This window comes from Hippopotamus amphibius, chromosome 13 (assembly GCF_030028045.1).
Source record: "Hippopotamus amphibius kiboko isolate mHipAmp2 chromosome 13, mHipAmp2.hap2, whole genome shotgun sequence".
Taxonomy (NCBI): domain Eukaryota; kingdom Metazoa; phylum Chordata; class Mammalia; order Artiodactyla; family Hippopotamidae; genus Hippopotamus; species Hippopotamus amphibius.
This window is the reverse complement of record NC_080198.1, coordinates 61,242,053-61,259,579: the sequence shown is the minus strand read 5'-3', so window position 1 is coordinate 61,259,579 and position 17,527 is coordinate 61,242,053. Positions and strand designations below refer to the sequence as shown.

Sequence of the window (17,527 nt, the reverse complement as noted above, 5' to 3'; positions counted from 1 at the left end):
GTCCTCTCTGTTCTTTTGTCCATTTTTTAATTGGGTTGTTTCTTTTCTTATTTTTGAGTTTTCAGAGTTCTTTGTATATTTTGGATACATATTCTATCAAATAGATGTTTTGCAAATACTGTCTCACAGTCTTTAGCTTGATTTTTCATTTCTTAATGGAGTTTTGTTTTTTTTTTTAAAGATTTCTTTAATTTTATTTTTATTTTTGGCTGCACTGGGTCTTTGCTGCTCTGCATGTACTCTCTCTAGTTGTGGTGAGCTGGGGCCATTCTTCGTTGCGGTGCGTGGGCTTCTCATTGTGGTGGCTTCTCTTCTTGCAGAGCACAGGCTCTAGGCATGCAGGCTTAGTTGCTCCGCAGCACGTGGGATCTTCCTGGCCCAGGGCTTGAGCCTGTGTTCCCTACATTGGCAGGCAGATTCTTAACCACTGTAATTAATGTAGTAAGTTACTCTAAAATATTACATTCTTACCATAAACCCATCTGAAGTATCTGTTAGTGTTCTTAAAGAATTATTTGGCTTCTCATTGATTTTTATTGTTTTTTTTTTAATTTTCTATTTTATTAATTGCTGCAATAGGATTGGTAATGATCATTGAATACAACTATCTACAAGGCTAAGAACATGAATATAAAGTCTGACAACATAGGACTGGTATAATTTACAAGAGTTAGAGGCAGAAAAGAAAGAGAAGGTATAAAGTACACAGATTTCCTCAGCTTTCACAGTCAGTGATAGAGCTATCATTTAAGGATTAGAGGTATTAAGGTTATAAACTTAAAGTTATAAACATAAGCAGTAAGAAAAAATATCGACTACAGTTGGGTGGTGGGGAGAAGGAAGCAAATATACCTTTCATTAATTTATCATCAGGAGTTAATAAATACTATATAGAACATGGAAATCCAGGTTTGAATATTACATAGAGTTATAAGGATAATCAATAATATTGTTGCTATTATTAGTAAGTATAGCACTTAAATTTGCAAAGCGCTGTTCAAGTGCTTCATGTATAGTAAGTCATTTATTTTTCATACCAATCTGAGGTAAGTACTGTCATTATCCCTATTTTACAGATGAGTTACAGGAAGGATAAGTGACTTGCTCAAAGTCATATAGTAAAGGATTCAACCAAGGGAGTTTGCCTCTAGAGTATATGTTTTTAGCCATTATGAAATATTGCATCTTAAATATATCGCTTTCAAATTTATATACACTCAAATGTAAAACAATTAAGTATGAATGATAAAAAACTAGTCAATAAAACAAAAAAATAGAAAACAAAAAATTATCATCATAATAAAAAATATGCATAGGTTAAACTCACCCATTAATAGGAAAAATGAGGTAGGCCTATATATCCTGAACTTGAAAGAGCTTTGCAGATATTTATAAATAATCAGGGTGAGAAAGAACTGTCAAAAAATACAAATACTGTAGTTGATCTCTTCTGTGTTTAAAAAAACACACCAAAATCCCTAAAATATGTGCACGTATATAAATGGATAGAACAAGGGCTCACAAGCGTACAGCACGCATAGCTGTTACCTTTTGGGAGGAGAGGAAGCTTAGCAGAAATGAAGAGAGACTTCTCAGCTTTACTCTGTATATTTTTATATTGTTTGAATTCTGCCAAAAATGTGCTACATAACTCAAGTAAAAATTTTTAAAGTGTATATAGGTGATAAATAATGTCAACAAGAAAAAGGTCAGGAAGAACAGAATTTAAATTGTTAGCACTCAGTATCTCTGAAAAGTAGAATTAGAGGTAACAGGAAGCTTGTTTTTCCCTAATTTACTATATATACTTTGGTATCATTTGAATTTTAACGTTACAGTGAACATTTTTTAATTATAAAATAAAAAAGAAGAGAATATGTGATCATTTTCACTTGTCTTCCTTCTTCTGTAAATTATCTGTTCCTGTGCTTTATTCATTGACTAAATATTAGTTTTTTTAAACAAATTTCATTGGAACATAGTACGTGAGCAGACTTTAGAATGTATATGATTTTAATGAGATTTGCAATTTAAAGATTTGGCAGCTCCTTTTTGTCATGTTGATCTTGGTTTAAATGTTACCTCTTTGGGTAAGTGAGGCTTTTTTGGACCATCAAAGGAGCCCTCTCGTCTTTATCATGTTGCCTTGTTATATTGTGGTAATAGTGTTGTCATCATCTACTCTTGCTTACTTTTTTTCCTGAAAATAGTTTGTATTCTTCCACTGAAGTTTAAGATCCATGAGAGGAAGAACGTGCCTGGATCATCTTGTAGCACAGGGCCTAAAATAACTCTTGACATAGAGTGAGCACTTAATAAATACTGTTGCAGGATTTTTTATTAGGCCATCCAGTAATGGCTGAGCTATGGTGAACAGATTAATGTTAATTCATAGGAATCTAATAATCAGAATACCAGTTTATAGTGGTAGATGTGAATAGTGTAATAAACAGAGCTGGATGTGCATTATGGGCTTTTCCCAGCATTATTATGCAAAGAGCAAATTTTTATCAAGTAAAAAATGAATAACACATGGATATTGGGAAAAGAGGTGGGCAGTATTAAAAAATACTAGATACTATATTCTGGCTATTGATTATATTGCCTAACAAGTACATTATCTAGTAAATGATTCTTGGTCCTGAGAATTGTGAGAGGCAGTATGAATGGCTTGGTTTTGCTGGTCCAGTCATAAAAATAATAAAATGCCAGCCCAGTTGATGGTAGATTAGATTGTACACCTGTGCAAACAAAGAAGAGCATTAAGGTAAACTTGTAGTTTGTTACAAGTCAAAAAGTAAAAATGTAAGACATAAATGGTGGTTCCCCAAAAAACATTCAAAGCAATAGGTAAGTACTTATTAAAGCTCACTGATGGAACTGCAGTTTCCAACTTCCCATTTTTCTAAGTAGAATAAACCTTGAAGCTGAATTAGAAATGTTTGGGAAATATAGATAAATGGTACATAAGTAGTAGCACTGTTTGATTATTAGTTTTCATGCACAGTAGTGTGAAAGACAAGCAGTGTAGTACAGTAGATCTTGAGCCACTGCCTAAGATTCAATCTTAGCTCTTCCTCCCGCTTGTTGTGTGACCTTAAGTAAATCACCTGTCCTCTCTGTGCCTCAGTTTCCTTGTCTTGGAGTACTATATCTTTCTTCATAAAACTGTCGGAAGGTGTAAACAAGAACATATGTGTGCATGCACATGTATGTGGGTGTGGGTGTAGTTTTTAAATGGTGCCTGGTGGATAAAACAGTACTATATACATATTAGCCACTCCTGTTGTTATTCAACAAATGTTGAGTATTTACTGTCAGTCACTGTGCTAAGGATGGGAAGGTCCTGCCCTAGAGGAATTCATATTTAACTGAAGCTCAGGGCTCTACTTCATCTTCTTTACTTTCCATCCCAGTTCTTTTTTCCTTTATCTCGTATCTTATTTCCAAGAGAATAAATTTAAGGTTCTAGTTTAATCTCATTTTTTAATTTCCCCCCAGTTTTATTGAGATATAATTGATATATAATGTTGTATTAGTTTAAAGTATACAACATAATGACTTGATATAGGTATATATTGTGATGTGTTTACCATAATAAGTTTAGTTAACATCCATCACCTTACATAGTTACAGTGTTTTTTCTTGTAATGAGTACTTTTAAGATCTTTAAGATAAATAAGTCATGGAGATGTAATGTACAGCATGGTAATTGTAGTTAGCAATACTGTGTTGTATATTTGAAAGTCACCAAGAAAGTAGATCAATCTTTAATTTTTACCTGATATGTAAAGAGATGGTAAGAAAATTGACCTGCCTGGTAAAATAAAATGTTTTAAAGTCATTTAAATTTTTGTTTTATAGATGTTTGCTTGCTACTGATGGGTGTGAGCAAGTTAGATATTCTATACCGGAGACTTCTCCTTACAAAACTTTTTATCAGAGGATGGGGAAGGCCAGAGGATCTCAAAAGGTAAGCATTTTTTCTGAATGCTTGTTCTAAATTTGTTGTTTTAGTAAATATGTAAAACTTCATCTCAGATATAAAGTCCTTTACTATAAATATAAAGTGATTGGTAAATTAAGCATTAACTACTATATAAGAAAAGAAATTATTTCCTTTTCTCTCTTTTCTCTCTAACTATTGCTCTTAAGTTTTAACCCATATAATCATAAATTGAACTATTTTAAAAGTAATTGACTTAAAAATAAAGAGCTCTCAGACATAGATTTTTAACTTTGGTAATTTTTATTGATTAGAGATTTCAGGAACTGAACTTTCTTGAGTAACTTGAATTCGTAATGACTACAAAATTGTGATATACTGTAGCTCATGGAAATATTTGGACTTCTGAAAATTAATTTTCAGGATTTGTGCCTTTAATTTTGAGTCTTGCATGTGTTAATTACTTTTGGAAGAATGATATTTCTCATGTTTTTTTCTGAGGCAAAATGTCAAGCTTGAAAAAACCCAAAGCCTGATTTTTTCTTTAATTATTAAAATTAAATTTTAACATAGTTTATGAACTGGACTTGCTAATTTTTAATTACTTTTCATCAGTCTCAATATAATGAGAATAGTAAATTTTATCCTTTCCCCTCTTCCCATAATAGACTCTTTGAATTCAGAAAGATTATTGGAAATCGAGAAAGATGTCAGAATCTGGTTTCAAGTGATTATCCAGTATACATCGATAAGGTATTCACATAAAAGAAATGCAATTATAGAAATTCAGGTTTTATATAACTGTGTGGCAAGCGTGGGTTGAATGTTGGAGTGTAATAGCAATAAACTCTAAAACATGAGTACCATATAGATTTTTCATTTAATATTTTTTAAAATGATGTTATGTATCTTAACTGAATGCTTATAATAACTATATGCATGTGTAAATGGGAGCATATATTTAATACTTAACTAAATACAAGAAAATATTTAGGGATGGATCTTTCTGAGCCTCATCTTTTATCTTTAGGCTCAAGAGAGTTAAGGTATTCAGTATTTCAGAAGAATTACAAGTAATACAGAAAAGTACTCTATGGAGAGAATCAGCACATGAGAAGTTTTTAGTGAAACAACTGTTAAATAACATGAGGGAAATGTTATGGGTTATAGTTAATTGCTGAGAGAAGGGTAGAAAGAAAATGGTTTAAAACTAGAGAATATGAGAAAATATATTTGAAATAGTTTTGTTTTAAGCAACCATGTTTTTCTGTAAAATATTTCTAAGTTTATGTAATTGGATACCTGAAGTGTTATCGGGGAGGGGCTGCAAATGGGTAGGCTTCACATCTCTCCCTGCCTTCAACCAAAGTAACTCTACTTTCATCTCTTTTATATATTGGTTATCTTTAGAGATTTCATTTTTCAAAAGACTTTCACTGCTAAAAACAGGATCTTATAAACTGGAAATCCTTCCTCTATACCATTTAGCTGTTCCTTTTGTATCTTCTGAATTTAGAACATTTCTCCCTCAAATTTTGCTAAATATTTCCATTTTCTCTGTTTTTTATCTTTTAAAAAATCATAGGCTTGAACACACTTAAAACATACCAAGTAAAGATCAGAACTCTAATTTCTTCCACTTCCCGCCGGCTAATTCCATTTTCCTCCCAAGGAGGAATTACTGTTAGGATTTTAGAATGCTTTCTTACAGATGTCCTTCTTCTCCCCCACCTTCCTTCTCTCTCTCTCACTCTCGGTTTTTAAAGATTGAAATATAATTCAAATACAGAAAAGTCACCCTTTTAAAATGTATACTTCAGTGTTGCTGTTTGTTATTATTACATTCCCAAGATGTGCAACTATCACTGTCTAATTCCAGAACATTTTTATTGCCCCCAAAAGAAACCCTGTACCCATTAGCTGTCACCTCCCACTTCCCCAGCCTCCCAGCTGCTGTCAGTCACTCATCTGTTGTCTCTGTGGATTCACCCAATCTAGAAATTTCATATAAATGGAACCATCCAACATGTGGTCTTTTGTTTATGGCTTATTTCACTTAGCAAATTTTTAAGGTTCAGCTATGTTGTACAATGTACCACTGCTTCATTCTTTTTTATGAACAAATAATATTCCCTTGTATAGATGTACAACATTTTGTTGATCCATTTGTCAGTTGATGGGCATTTGAGTTGTTTCTACTTTTTAACTATTATGAATAATGATGCTGTGAATATTCATGTACTAGTGTTTTTGTGGATATATGTTTTCACTTCTCTTGGGTATATACCTAGGAGTGGATTGCTTGGTCACATGGTAACTGTATGCTTAAATTTTTAACAAACTGTCAACTGTTTTCCAAAGTGTACCATTTTACTTTCTCACAAACAGTGTATCATGCTTTCAATTTCTCCACATTCTTACTAATAATTTCTACTTGCCCTAGCCTTCCTAGTGGGTGTGAAGTATATTTTATTGTGATTTTGATATGCCTTTCCCTAATGACTGTGATGTTGAGTATCTTTTCGTGTGCTTATTGGCCATTCGTATATCTTCTTTAGAGAAATATCTATGAAAACTTTGCCCATTTTTAATTGGGTTTTTCGTCCTTTTAGTGTTGAGTTGTAGCTTGCTTAGTTTTTAAATCTATATTATATATGGCTCTGAAAATGTTTTTTTCTTAGCAAATTGCCATTTATCCCAACACTATTTGTTGAATTAGTATTCCCTTTCACATTAGTTTGTGCTGTCTCCTTTGTCAAATAATCAATCCTTCTAAAATAGACAAAAAGAAAACTTTAAACTATAGGAGGTGCAAAGATGACTAAGATGTAAGGATTTCTTGGATTAAAAATTTCATATTATACATGTTAGGTCTCCTTACCATTTTCAATAAGTCCAATTAAAATATTCATTTTAGAACTAAGGTCCATGAAAGGATCCTAAAATTATTTGGGGGAAGAACTCAAGTATATGTTTGGGAAGTACAGTCAGATCAGGAATACCTGAAAACGAAGAGCAATAAGTAAAAACTAGTTCAGCTATATATCAATGGGTATTGTAAGGCACAGCATGTTCAACACAGCCTGATATTGGTTTAGAAATAAAAGATATGCTAATAAGACCCCATAAATGATTGAAAATAATTTGCCAAAATTTAGGGAAACTTACTTCATGATAAAGTAGTAGTTTAAGTCATTTACAAAGAAAATGTGGATCATTTAATAAATGATGTTGAAACAACAGGTTAGAATTTGTGTTCTTAAAAAAGGTTCATATATTTAGCCTCCAAAAATACAGTTTTTTGTTTCTGGTTTTTATGAAAATATGTGATGCTTTGCTGCTAATTTAATTTTAACTATTGGCCTAATAAAGTTTTTTTATTTAAAGAAATAACTATTTGAGGTGAAAAAAGTTTAGGTGTTGAATATTAGCAAATGCCTTTGCTATATATGTAAATATTACATTTCTCCTTATTTAATGTGTTGACATGACTCATTACATTAATAAATTGCCTGAAAATGAGCCATTATAACATATATAATGTCAACCCTTATTTGATTGTGGTAAACTATCATTTGTTCGTAAATTGTTTTTATATTTATCTTTATATTGTTGAATTCTTGTCACGAATATTTTGTTTTGTTATTGTATGTCGTTGTACAAATGAGGTTTACTTATAGTTTATTTTCCCACCTAGATGGAAGGAAGTAAAGGACATAGAAGGAGATGAAATGTGTGTAGGAGCCATGTCTTTAGAAAGCAGAATGGGGCAAAAGGATACATAGTAGGCAATTAAAAAAAAGTTTTAATTGAATAGGACTTTTTAATAGAAAAACATCTATGATAGACCAAGATATCTTCGTCCTTGTGTGTACATCTTGGTTTTGGTTTTTTTTAGATTGAAGAGCAGTCAGACTGTAAGATCCTAGATGGACACTTTGTTTCCCCCATGGCCCACTATGTGCCTGGTATCATGCCAATCGAATCTGTTATTGCAAGGTAAGAATTTTTATGCAGTAAGTTAAAGTAGTAGGTTGTTTATGTTCATTTATACAATTACGATAATATCAATGCCATATTATTTCAAATTACTTATTAATTACAATAATTATTTAGCATTTTTCCATTAAATGTGGGATGGGAGAGAATAAAATATAGAGTTTCAGATATACATGTGAACTGAAGTTGTTATCAGCTTAATCTTCAGAATATCGAGAAGCAGGACAGTGCTGGAAATGATAAATAAAGCAGAGTTGTTAACAAACTACCAAGTTTTGATTATGAGAATGAAAATGAAGAGTTAGTTTTCATGAGCACAAAACAGAAATAGTCACTAAACCATCCTAAATTTATTTGTCTCTGTTCTATTCAACAATTTATTGACAATAGATAAATTACAATATTTTCCCTTGCCCAGGCAAAGTAAGCTCAGAATTCAGGTTTATGTTGCCTGAGAATGCAACCACCTAAGGTCAAACCTTGAGCTGACAGAGTGCAGATTCTACTGTCATGAAAGTTCCAAAATGTCAACTGCTAACAGTTAAAAGGAGATGTAAATCAGTTTGGGAAGATAAAAAAGTTGCGAAGATGGATGGTGGTAGTGATTGCACAACAATGTAAATGTACTTAATGTCACTGAACTCTACACTTAAAAATGATAAAAATGGTAAATTTTATGTTACATATATTTTACTACAGTGGTAAAAAAAGAAGTCATAGTGGAAAAAACATTAAATGAGAGAACCAAAATACCACAATAAGAAGACGACAAATAGAGAAGACTATGTTTTTTCTGGCATGGTTTGCTTTTACCTACAAACATAAAAGTTTTAATACATAAGATCCTGTCATACACTCCAAGTTGAGAAAAAAGATAACATGAACTATGGCATTGGTATATCAACATCTTGTATAGCCAAGCATTATTCTTGCAAGGAGAAAAAGCGAAAAAGCGGAGCCATCTAAAGAATTGCTTTTCTAGGACTTAATCATATATATCGATGTCTTTACAAAATAAGAAAATTTCATTATGCGTAAATATATAAAGTTGTGGTATTGACTAAGGTAAAAATGATTACAGTAAATTCTGTGCTTAGATTGTAATTGAATATTTTAATACTGTAACACCAAGCAAATTTACAATATCTCTGTTGTCATTGGGCAAACATTAGCTTAATCAGTCAATTACAGTATGAATGTCAAAATTCTGAATGATCTTTTCTCCCAAATAATTTAATTATAACGCTTTTAAGAATTCCAAGTGTGTATTAAAAGCCTTTTAGTTACACTGATGTGTTTTATTTTAAATAGGTTCCAATTTATTGTGCCTAAAGAATGGAACAGCAAATACAGACCTGTATGCATTCATCTCGCTGGAACAGGAGATCATGTAAGACTTTATTTTAACACCTCAACCCCTAATTTGTTAACGTACTGTCCTTAACAGATATGGTTGTTATATATATTTTAATTTAATTTAATTTTAATTTTATATTACAGTTGATTTGCAATGTTCTGTTAGTTTCAGGTGTACAGCAAAGTGATTCAGTTACACATACACATAACATCTCTTTTTTCAGATTCTTTTCCCATATAGGTTATTACAGAATATTGAGTCTAGTTCCCTGTGCTATACAGTAGGTCCTTGTTGTTTATCTGTTTTATATATAGTAGTAGGTATATGGTAATCCCAAACTCCTGATTTATTTATTGCTTTCCTTAAGTATGTCATCTTTTCTTTCCTCAGCATTACTGGAGACGACGAACACTAATGGCTCGTCCTATGATTAGAGAAGCCCGAATGGCTTCTTTGCTGTTAGAAAACCCTTATTATATCCTTTTTTGATGCCTAGAAATCTTTTCTCTTATTTATTTGTTTATGGCTTTAGTCATCAAAAGGAATGATAGAAAATAACCAGCTTTTCTAAACCAGTTAAATTTAGTCAGTTCAGAAAATGCTTGAGTTAACAAGCAAGAATGAAAAGAAGTGAAAAATTGTTTCATGCTCTTTTAAAAGGCAATTTAAAGATTTTGCTTCTATTGTGTAATGAAGATAAACTGTACTTCTGTTTCTTTTGAGATTTATACTGGATTTTAATGTTAATAAGTCAAGTGTTTGACTTATTAAGAAAACCCTCATGTTTTAAATGCATTTACACTGAAGTATCAGTTGAGGTTTAGAACAGTTCTTAACTTAATTCTCAAGATGACGTCAGACTATTCCCAGAAGAAGAAATGAAACTGATGCACAGATATAAAGAAATGTTCAGCATTGCTGGTAATAAGAGAAATGTAAAGTTAAAGCAACAATTACAAAAGATTTAAAAAATAAAGCAGTCGTCATGATGCTATTGTGAAATGGGCACTCTCATCACTGATGACTGTGAAAGCCAGTCCAGCCATTTGGGAAAGCATTTTTACTATATGTGTCAGGAGCCTTTAAAAGTCTCACATCCCTTGACAGAGTGATTTTGATTCTGGAAAGTTTATTCTAAGGCTAAACTATTAAGAAAAGAGAAAGTGATAGGAAAGAGAAAAGATATTTAATAGCTTATAACTTATAATAGTAAAACATTAGAAATAGTTTAAATGTCTAACAATAGAAAAATGGTTAAGTGAATTGTGGTTCATAACATTGGAAAGTTATACAATTGGTTATTTTATGTTTATTTCTTTACCGCTTACTACCTGTATGACCTTGAACCTGTTAGTTAACCTTTTAGAACCTCAACTTTTTCTTGGTAAATGGAAATAATCTCTTAGGTTATTCAGAGTATTAAATAGTTAATACTGTCTAGAACAGTGCCTGGTAAATAACAAGCATTCGGTAAATTTTGGCAGTTAGTTCTTATTAAGAAGTTTACAATAATGAATGAAAAGTGTTTATAATGCAAAAATAGGATATAAAACTATGGTATGGTATAGGTATGCAAAAAAGCTAAAACAGAAAATTCATTAAAAAACTGTGCATAAGGGAAAATGTTGGAAAGAAATACACCAAAATATTAATATGGTTATCTTTAGTTAAAATAGTTTTTCTTCTAAGGTGCTTTTCTGTATTTTTAAGATTTTCTATAATAAATAAAAAAGCCAATAAACTTCATTTTAAAATTAAGTTGAAGGTTACAGAACCCTGCTAAATATACTTGAAAACATTGAATTGCACACTTTAAATGGGTCAATTGTATGGTATGTGATTATATCTCAATGAAGCTTTTTTAAAAAGAAAAATAATTAAGTTGAAAAACCTGAGAACTTCTAAACAGTGTATTTGAGGTAACTGGAAAATAGTTATTTCTACATTAAATTGTCTTCAAATTTAACTATTTTGCTTAAGTGAATGTGCTTTGAGACACAGAGTGTATTTAATTATTTTAAAACTTTCTCTTTGACCCACATTCTTAAATGGCTGCAGGAAACCCAAGGACCAAATGTAAGTGTGTTACCTTCATTTTCCAGTCTTTATACTGAATTTTCAGCAATCTTAAAATTTTTGGTAGGCTAACCATTTTTAATTTTAATATCCAGGTGTTACTGGGGGAAATTTTCTGTTATAAAACCGTAGTAGGTGTGATGTCTTAAATTGTTATTTTAAGCTTTTTGCAATGTCTAATAAAAAGATAAATAAGAAATTTTAATAGGCTGACTAAAGATATATTGTATTTGTAAAACTGTAACCAAAGAAATAAGACTTTACCTTTTTAAAGTACATTTAGTTTGTGAAATTAAACCCTACTCATTATTCTTGCAATGCATAGTATAGGTAATCTGAAGATAAACTTTCTTTTTCTTGTCTTTTAAAATGATGAACAGGTTTTTTTTGCATTTCTGTAATGTATATTGTGTTTGGTTTTGGTTCATTCAGTAGATATTAACCCTAAATACTGGGAAGATAGCAACAAAAAGACAAGGTTCTTACTTTCATAGAGCTTATATATCTAGTATGGGAGCTAGATAAAAATAAATGAGACAATTTCAGATATTTATCAATGCCATAAAGAAAATGAAGCAGGTAAATGGGATAAAGAATAATAGAGGGTGGTTTCATGGTTGGAGCAGTATTAGATATAATGAGAAGGAACTTCCAAGGTGAAGACCTTGAGGAAAATTAGCCCTAGAGAAGGAAGACTGAATGAAAAGGCTGATGTAAGCCCAAGGTGGCAGAGTAGTACAAGATGAGGTCAGAAAGGTAGGCAAGGGCCAAATTACAATGAGCCATCATGCTTTGAATTTTACTGTAAGTGCAGTCAGAAACCTCTAGAGAATTTTAAGCAGATGAGTGATCTGATTTATGTTTTTAAAGGCTTATTTTGGCTTACTGGGGCAAGAGTAGCAGTAAAATAGCTTCAGATAGGAAGCTATTGCAATGATGCAGGGGAGAAAAGAGACTTTAAAGTGGTAGCAGTGGAGATGGAAAGAAGTTCTAATGGATTTGAGATATAATTTGGAATTGAAATGGTAAGACGTTAATAAATTGGATATTGTGGATAGGAAATGTTAAATGTTAATTTAACATGCCTTGGACATGTTAAATTTGTGATGTCTGTTAGCCCTGCAAGTAGAGAAGTGGGAAGATGGAAAGTGCTGGAGAGATAGAGTTAGAAGTCACATGTTCATTGTGGCATAACATTGTGTTCATTAAAGTATAGATGAAAGTGCGGTGGGGTGGAGGCAAACCTGTATCCTGCAAAGGATAATTTAGAATATACTTTTGAAATCTTAATGAAAAATTAAAGTCCAAACTAAATAGTTCAAGAATTCTTACTCTGGAGCCAAGCTATACATTCAGAACTAGGTGTGTCATTTTTATCCTATCTATAGGTGGTTAAAAACCAAAAGAGGTTATTAAGTTATGAGAGGCATCATGGGTTGAATAGAAAGACTAACTCTGGAGTCATAGACATATTTTGAATTTAGAACTTGTCATTTGCTAATTATATGGCCTTGGCCTCTAAGTATCAGTTAACTCATTTATAAAGTGGGAATACTGTATAATTTCTTCCCTGAAGAATTGTTGAGAATTATAGTGTCTACAAATTATCCTATGAGATATTATGTACCCAAGAAATATAATAATGTTCCAATGTATTTTGTTTTTCTCGAACAATTCATCCTAAGAAATGGCTTGCGATTTAAATAACAACACACAATTCTCTCTGTTTCTTTCTCTCTCTCTCTTTCTCTTTCTCTCTCCCTCTCTTAAAGGCATCTAAGCCTGTTTTCATCAAAAGTGTTTAAATAATTTGAGACTGAGTCCATTGTTACAAATAACCACTGTCCCAGAACCTACATCAGTAACTTCTATATAAAAGAGCCAACTGAAGTGGAACTAAGAATTCAAACTTCTATACCAGGCTAAAATAAAAAATCAGGAGAACCATGTGATCATAAATAAAAAATTGTAATGAGGGTGAATGACTTTTTTATGCTGAAGCATGAATATAATCTATTTTGACAAAAGATAGCATGGTTTCCATAAAGAAAAACATGCTTTATGGAGTTAGAGCTCTAAGAGGATGTGGTAGGACAGTGGACATAAGCTCTTTAGGGGCCAGAATTCTGTTTTTCACAACCTGCATTCCTATGGCACCTGATTGTTTGCATATAATTATTCTACATAGGCGTATAATAAATAACCATTGACAAAAATGAATTTCTGTACACTTTGGCAGGATTTCATATAGGAGCTAATTATGTGAGTATGTCTTAGTATGAATTAAATTTTGAAAAATAGATTATAACTTGGACACAGTAATAAAATCATATTTTCTATCATTATATAAGAATAGTTATGGATTCTAAAAATATGTATTTAATTACTTCATATAAGGAAATGTGCGTAAAATCAGTTTCTAAAACAGAAAGTTTCAGTTGAATTGGTGTGTGTTTAAATTAATCAAAACATTTTTTAAAAAAATTTATTTTTCTAATATATTCATAAATTATACATTTTGTGAAAATAAAGTTAAGATTTTGGTAGTATGTGAGCCTAGTATTAGGTTGAATTCTTTTACATTGCTATTTATTTTATTTTTGTTGTTGCCTTGTTTTTTTTTAATATTTTAATTTTATTGGACTATAGTTTATTTACAATGTTGTATTAGTTTCAGGTGTATAGCAAAGTGATTCAGTTATACATGTACATCTATTCATTCTTTTTTAGAGTCTTTTCTCATATAGGTTATCACAAAATACTGAGTAGAGTTTTCTGTGCTTTACAGAAGGTCCTTGTTAGTTATCTATCATATATATAGTAGTGTGTGCATGTTCATCCCAAGCTCCTGATTTTTCCCTCCCTCCCTCTCCCTGCCCCACATTTCCCCTTGGGTAACCATAACTTTGTTTTTGATATCTGTTTCTGTTTTGTAAATAAGTTCATTTGTATCTTTTTAAAATTAGATTCCACATATGAGTGATTGATATCATATGATATTTGTCTTTCTCTGTCTGACTTCACTTAGTATGATAATCTCAAAGTCCAACCATGTTGCTGCAAATGGCATTATTTCATTCTTTTTTATGGCTGAGTAATATTCCATTGTATGTATGTAACACATCCTCTTTATCCATTCCTCTGTTGATGGATATTTAGGTTGCTTCCATGTCTTGGCTATTGTAAATAGTGCTGCAATGAACATTGGGGTGCCTGTATCCTTTCGAATTATGGTTTTCTCCAGATATATGCCCAGGAGTAGGATTGCTGGATCATGTGGTAGTTCTATTTTTAGTTTTTTTAGTTTTAGTTTTTAGTTCCATACTGTTTCCATAGTGGTTGTACCAATATACATTCCCACCAAGAGTGTATGAGGGTTCCCTATTCTCCACACCCTCTCCAGCAGTTATATTTTGTAGACATTTTGTTGATGGCCATTCTGACGTGTGTGAGGTGTTACCTCATTGTGGTTTTGATTTGCATTTCTCTGATAATTAGTGATGTTGAGCATCTTTTCATGTGCTTTTTGGCCATCTGTATGTCTTCTTTGGAGAAATGTCTATCAATAGATCTTCTGCCAGTTTTTTGATTGGGTTGTTTAGGGTTTTTTTTTTTTTTTGACAAAGAGCTGCATGAGCTATATATTTTGGAGATTAATCTCTTGTCACTTGCTTCATTTGCAAATATTTTCTCCCATTCTGTGGGTTATCTTTTCATTTTGTTTATGGTTTCCTTTGCTGTGCAAAAGCTTTTGAGTTTAATTAGGTCCCATTTGTTTATCTTTGTTTTTATTTCCGTTACTCTAGGAGAGAGATCAAAAAAGATATTGCTGGACTTCCGTGGCAGTCCAGTGGTTAAGACTCAGCACTTCCAATGCAGGGGGCACGGATTTGATCCCTGCTCAGGGAACTAATATCCCAATGCTGCACAACATGGCCAAAATAAAAAAGATATTGCTGCGATTTATGTCAGAGAGAGTTCTGCCTATGTTTTCGTCTAAGAGTTTTATAGTATCTGTCCTTACATTTAGGTCTTTAATCCATTTTGAGTTTACTTTTGTGTATGGTGTTAAAGAACATTCCAATTTCATTATTTTACATGTAGATGTCCAGTTTTCCCAGCATCATTTATTGAAGAGGCTGTCTTTTCTCCATTGTATATTCTTGCCTCCCTCATCATAGATTAAATGACCATAGGTGTGTGAGTTTATTTATGGGCTTTGTATCCTGTTCCATTGGTCTATATTTCTGGTTTTGTGCCAGTACCATACTGTTTTCATTAGTGTAGCTTTGTAGTATAGTCTGAAGTCAGAGAGCTGGATACCACCAGCTCTGTTTTTCTTTCTCAAGATTGCTTTGGTTGGGACTTCCCTGGTGGCTCAGTGGTTGAGAATCCACCTGCCAATGCAGGGGACATGGGTTTGAGCCCTGGTCCAGGAAGATCCCCTGTGCCACAGAGCAACTAAGCCTGTGCACCACAACTACTGAGCCTGCACTCTGGAGCCTGCAAGCCACAACTACTGAGCCCAAGTGCCACAACTACTGACGCTTGCACTCCACAAGAAAAGCCACTGCACTGAAGCCCACGCAGCACAGTGAAGAATAGCCCCCACTTGCCACAACTAGAGAAAGCCTGCACACAGCAACAAAGACCCAATACAGCCAATAAATAAATAAATAAGTAAGTAAATTTATTTCTTTAAGAAAAAGATTACTTTGGCTATTCAGGGTCTTTTGTGTTTCCATATAAATTTAAAATTTTTTTGCTCTGCTTCTATGAAAGATGCCTAGGTTCAGTTTTTTACATCGCTTTTTAAGTTCTATTGTAATTATTTTTTTTAAGAAGGGACAACTGTAAATTTTTTTTCCTTATATCAATAGTGGTAATTTAATTAAAAATTAACAGTATAGAAATATTTTCCCATACATATTTTAACAGATTTCAGTCCTATCAAATAAATAAGATATTCTTTTCTGGACTTCAAAATAGTTCAGTAGTTGAAATTCAGTGAAGATTGTAAGTTGTAGAGCAGATTCAACTTTTTTTTATATAAATTTATTTATTTTATTTGTTTATTGGCTGCGTTGGGTCTTTGTTGCTGCGCGTAGGCTTTCTCTAGTTATTGCAAGTGGGGGCTACTCTTCATTGTGGTGCATGGGCCCCTCATTGCAGTGGCTTCCCTTGTTGCAGAGCACAGGCTCTAGGTGCATGGGCTTCAGTAGTTGTGGCACACGGGCTCAGTAGCTGTGGCTCACCGGCTCTAGAGCACAGGCTCAGCAGCTACAGCACATGGGCCTAGTTGCTCCGCAGCATGTGGGATCCTCCTGGAGCAGGGCTCGAATCCATGCCCCCTGCATTGGCAGGCAGATTCTCAACCACTGCACCACCTAAGAAGTTCTCAGATTCAACTTTTTTAAAAAATAAGTTTTTTTTTTTTTTAAGCTCTTTATTGGAATATAATTGCTTTACACAGTTGTGCCACTTTCTGCTGTACAACAAAGTGAATCAGCTATATTTTTACATATATCCCCATATCCTTTCCCTCCCGCGACTCCTTTCTACCCTCCTTATCTCACCCCTCTAAGTCATCACCAATCATCCAGTTGATCTCCCTGTGTTATGCGGCAGCTTCCCACTAGCTATCTTTTTCACATTTGGTGGTGTATATATGTCAATGCTGTTCTCTTACTTCATCCCAGCTTCCCCTTTGCATGCCCCCCCCCACCCCCACCCCATGTCCTGAAGTCCATTCTCTGCATCTGCATCTTTATTCTTCTTGCCCTGTCACTGGGTTCATCAGTACCATTTTTTTAGATTCCATCTATGTGCGTTAGCATACAGTATTTGTTTTTCTCTTTCTGGCTTACTTCACTCTGTATGACAGACTCTATGTCCGTCCACCTCACTACAAATAACTCAATTTCATTCCTTTTTATGGCTGAGTAATATTCCGTTGTATATATGTGCCACATCTTCTTTATCCATTCATCTGTTGATGGGCATTTAGGTTGCTTCCATGTCCTGGCTATTGTAAATAGTGCTGCAGTGAACATTATGGTACATGTTTCTTTTTGCATTATGGTTTTCTCAGAGTTTATGCCCAGTAGTGGGATTGCTGGATCATATGGTAGTTCTATTTTTAGTTTTTT

At 32.9% G+C, this 17,527-nt stretch overlaps 1 protein-coding gene across 2 annotated transcripts in view; it reads left to right on the top strand.

Annotated features, from left to right (window-relative positions):
- ABHD18 (abhydrolase domain containing 18) overlaps positions 1-17,527 on the top strand; it is a 40,757-nt gene that overhangs the window by 9,930 nt on the left and 13,300 nt on the right. Inside the window, exons 2-7 of one of the 2 annotated variants that reach the window (XM_057706065.1) lie at positions 3,865-3,973; positions 4,615-4,699; positions 7,845-7,945; positions 9,257-9,335; positions 9,693-9,777; positions 11,351-11,378. In XM_057706065.1, coding sequence (XP_057562048.1) covers positions 3,882-3,973; positions 4,615-4,699; positions 7,845-7,945; positions 9,257-9,335; positions 9,693-9,777; positions 11,351-11,378 — 470 coding nt within the window. In that variant the 5' untranslated portion in view covers positions 3,865-3,881. Of the gene's footprint in view, positions 1-3,864; positions 3,974-4,614; positions 4,700-7,844; positions 7,946-9,256; positions 9,336-9,692; positions 9,778-10,150; positions 10,224-11,350; positions 11,379-17,527 lie in introns of those variants that run through there. The other variant, XM_057706064.1, reaches the window with a different exon arrangement.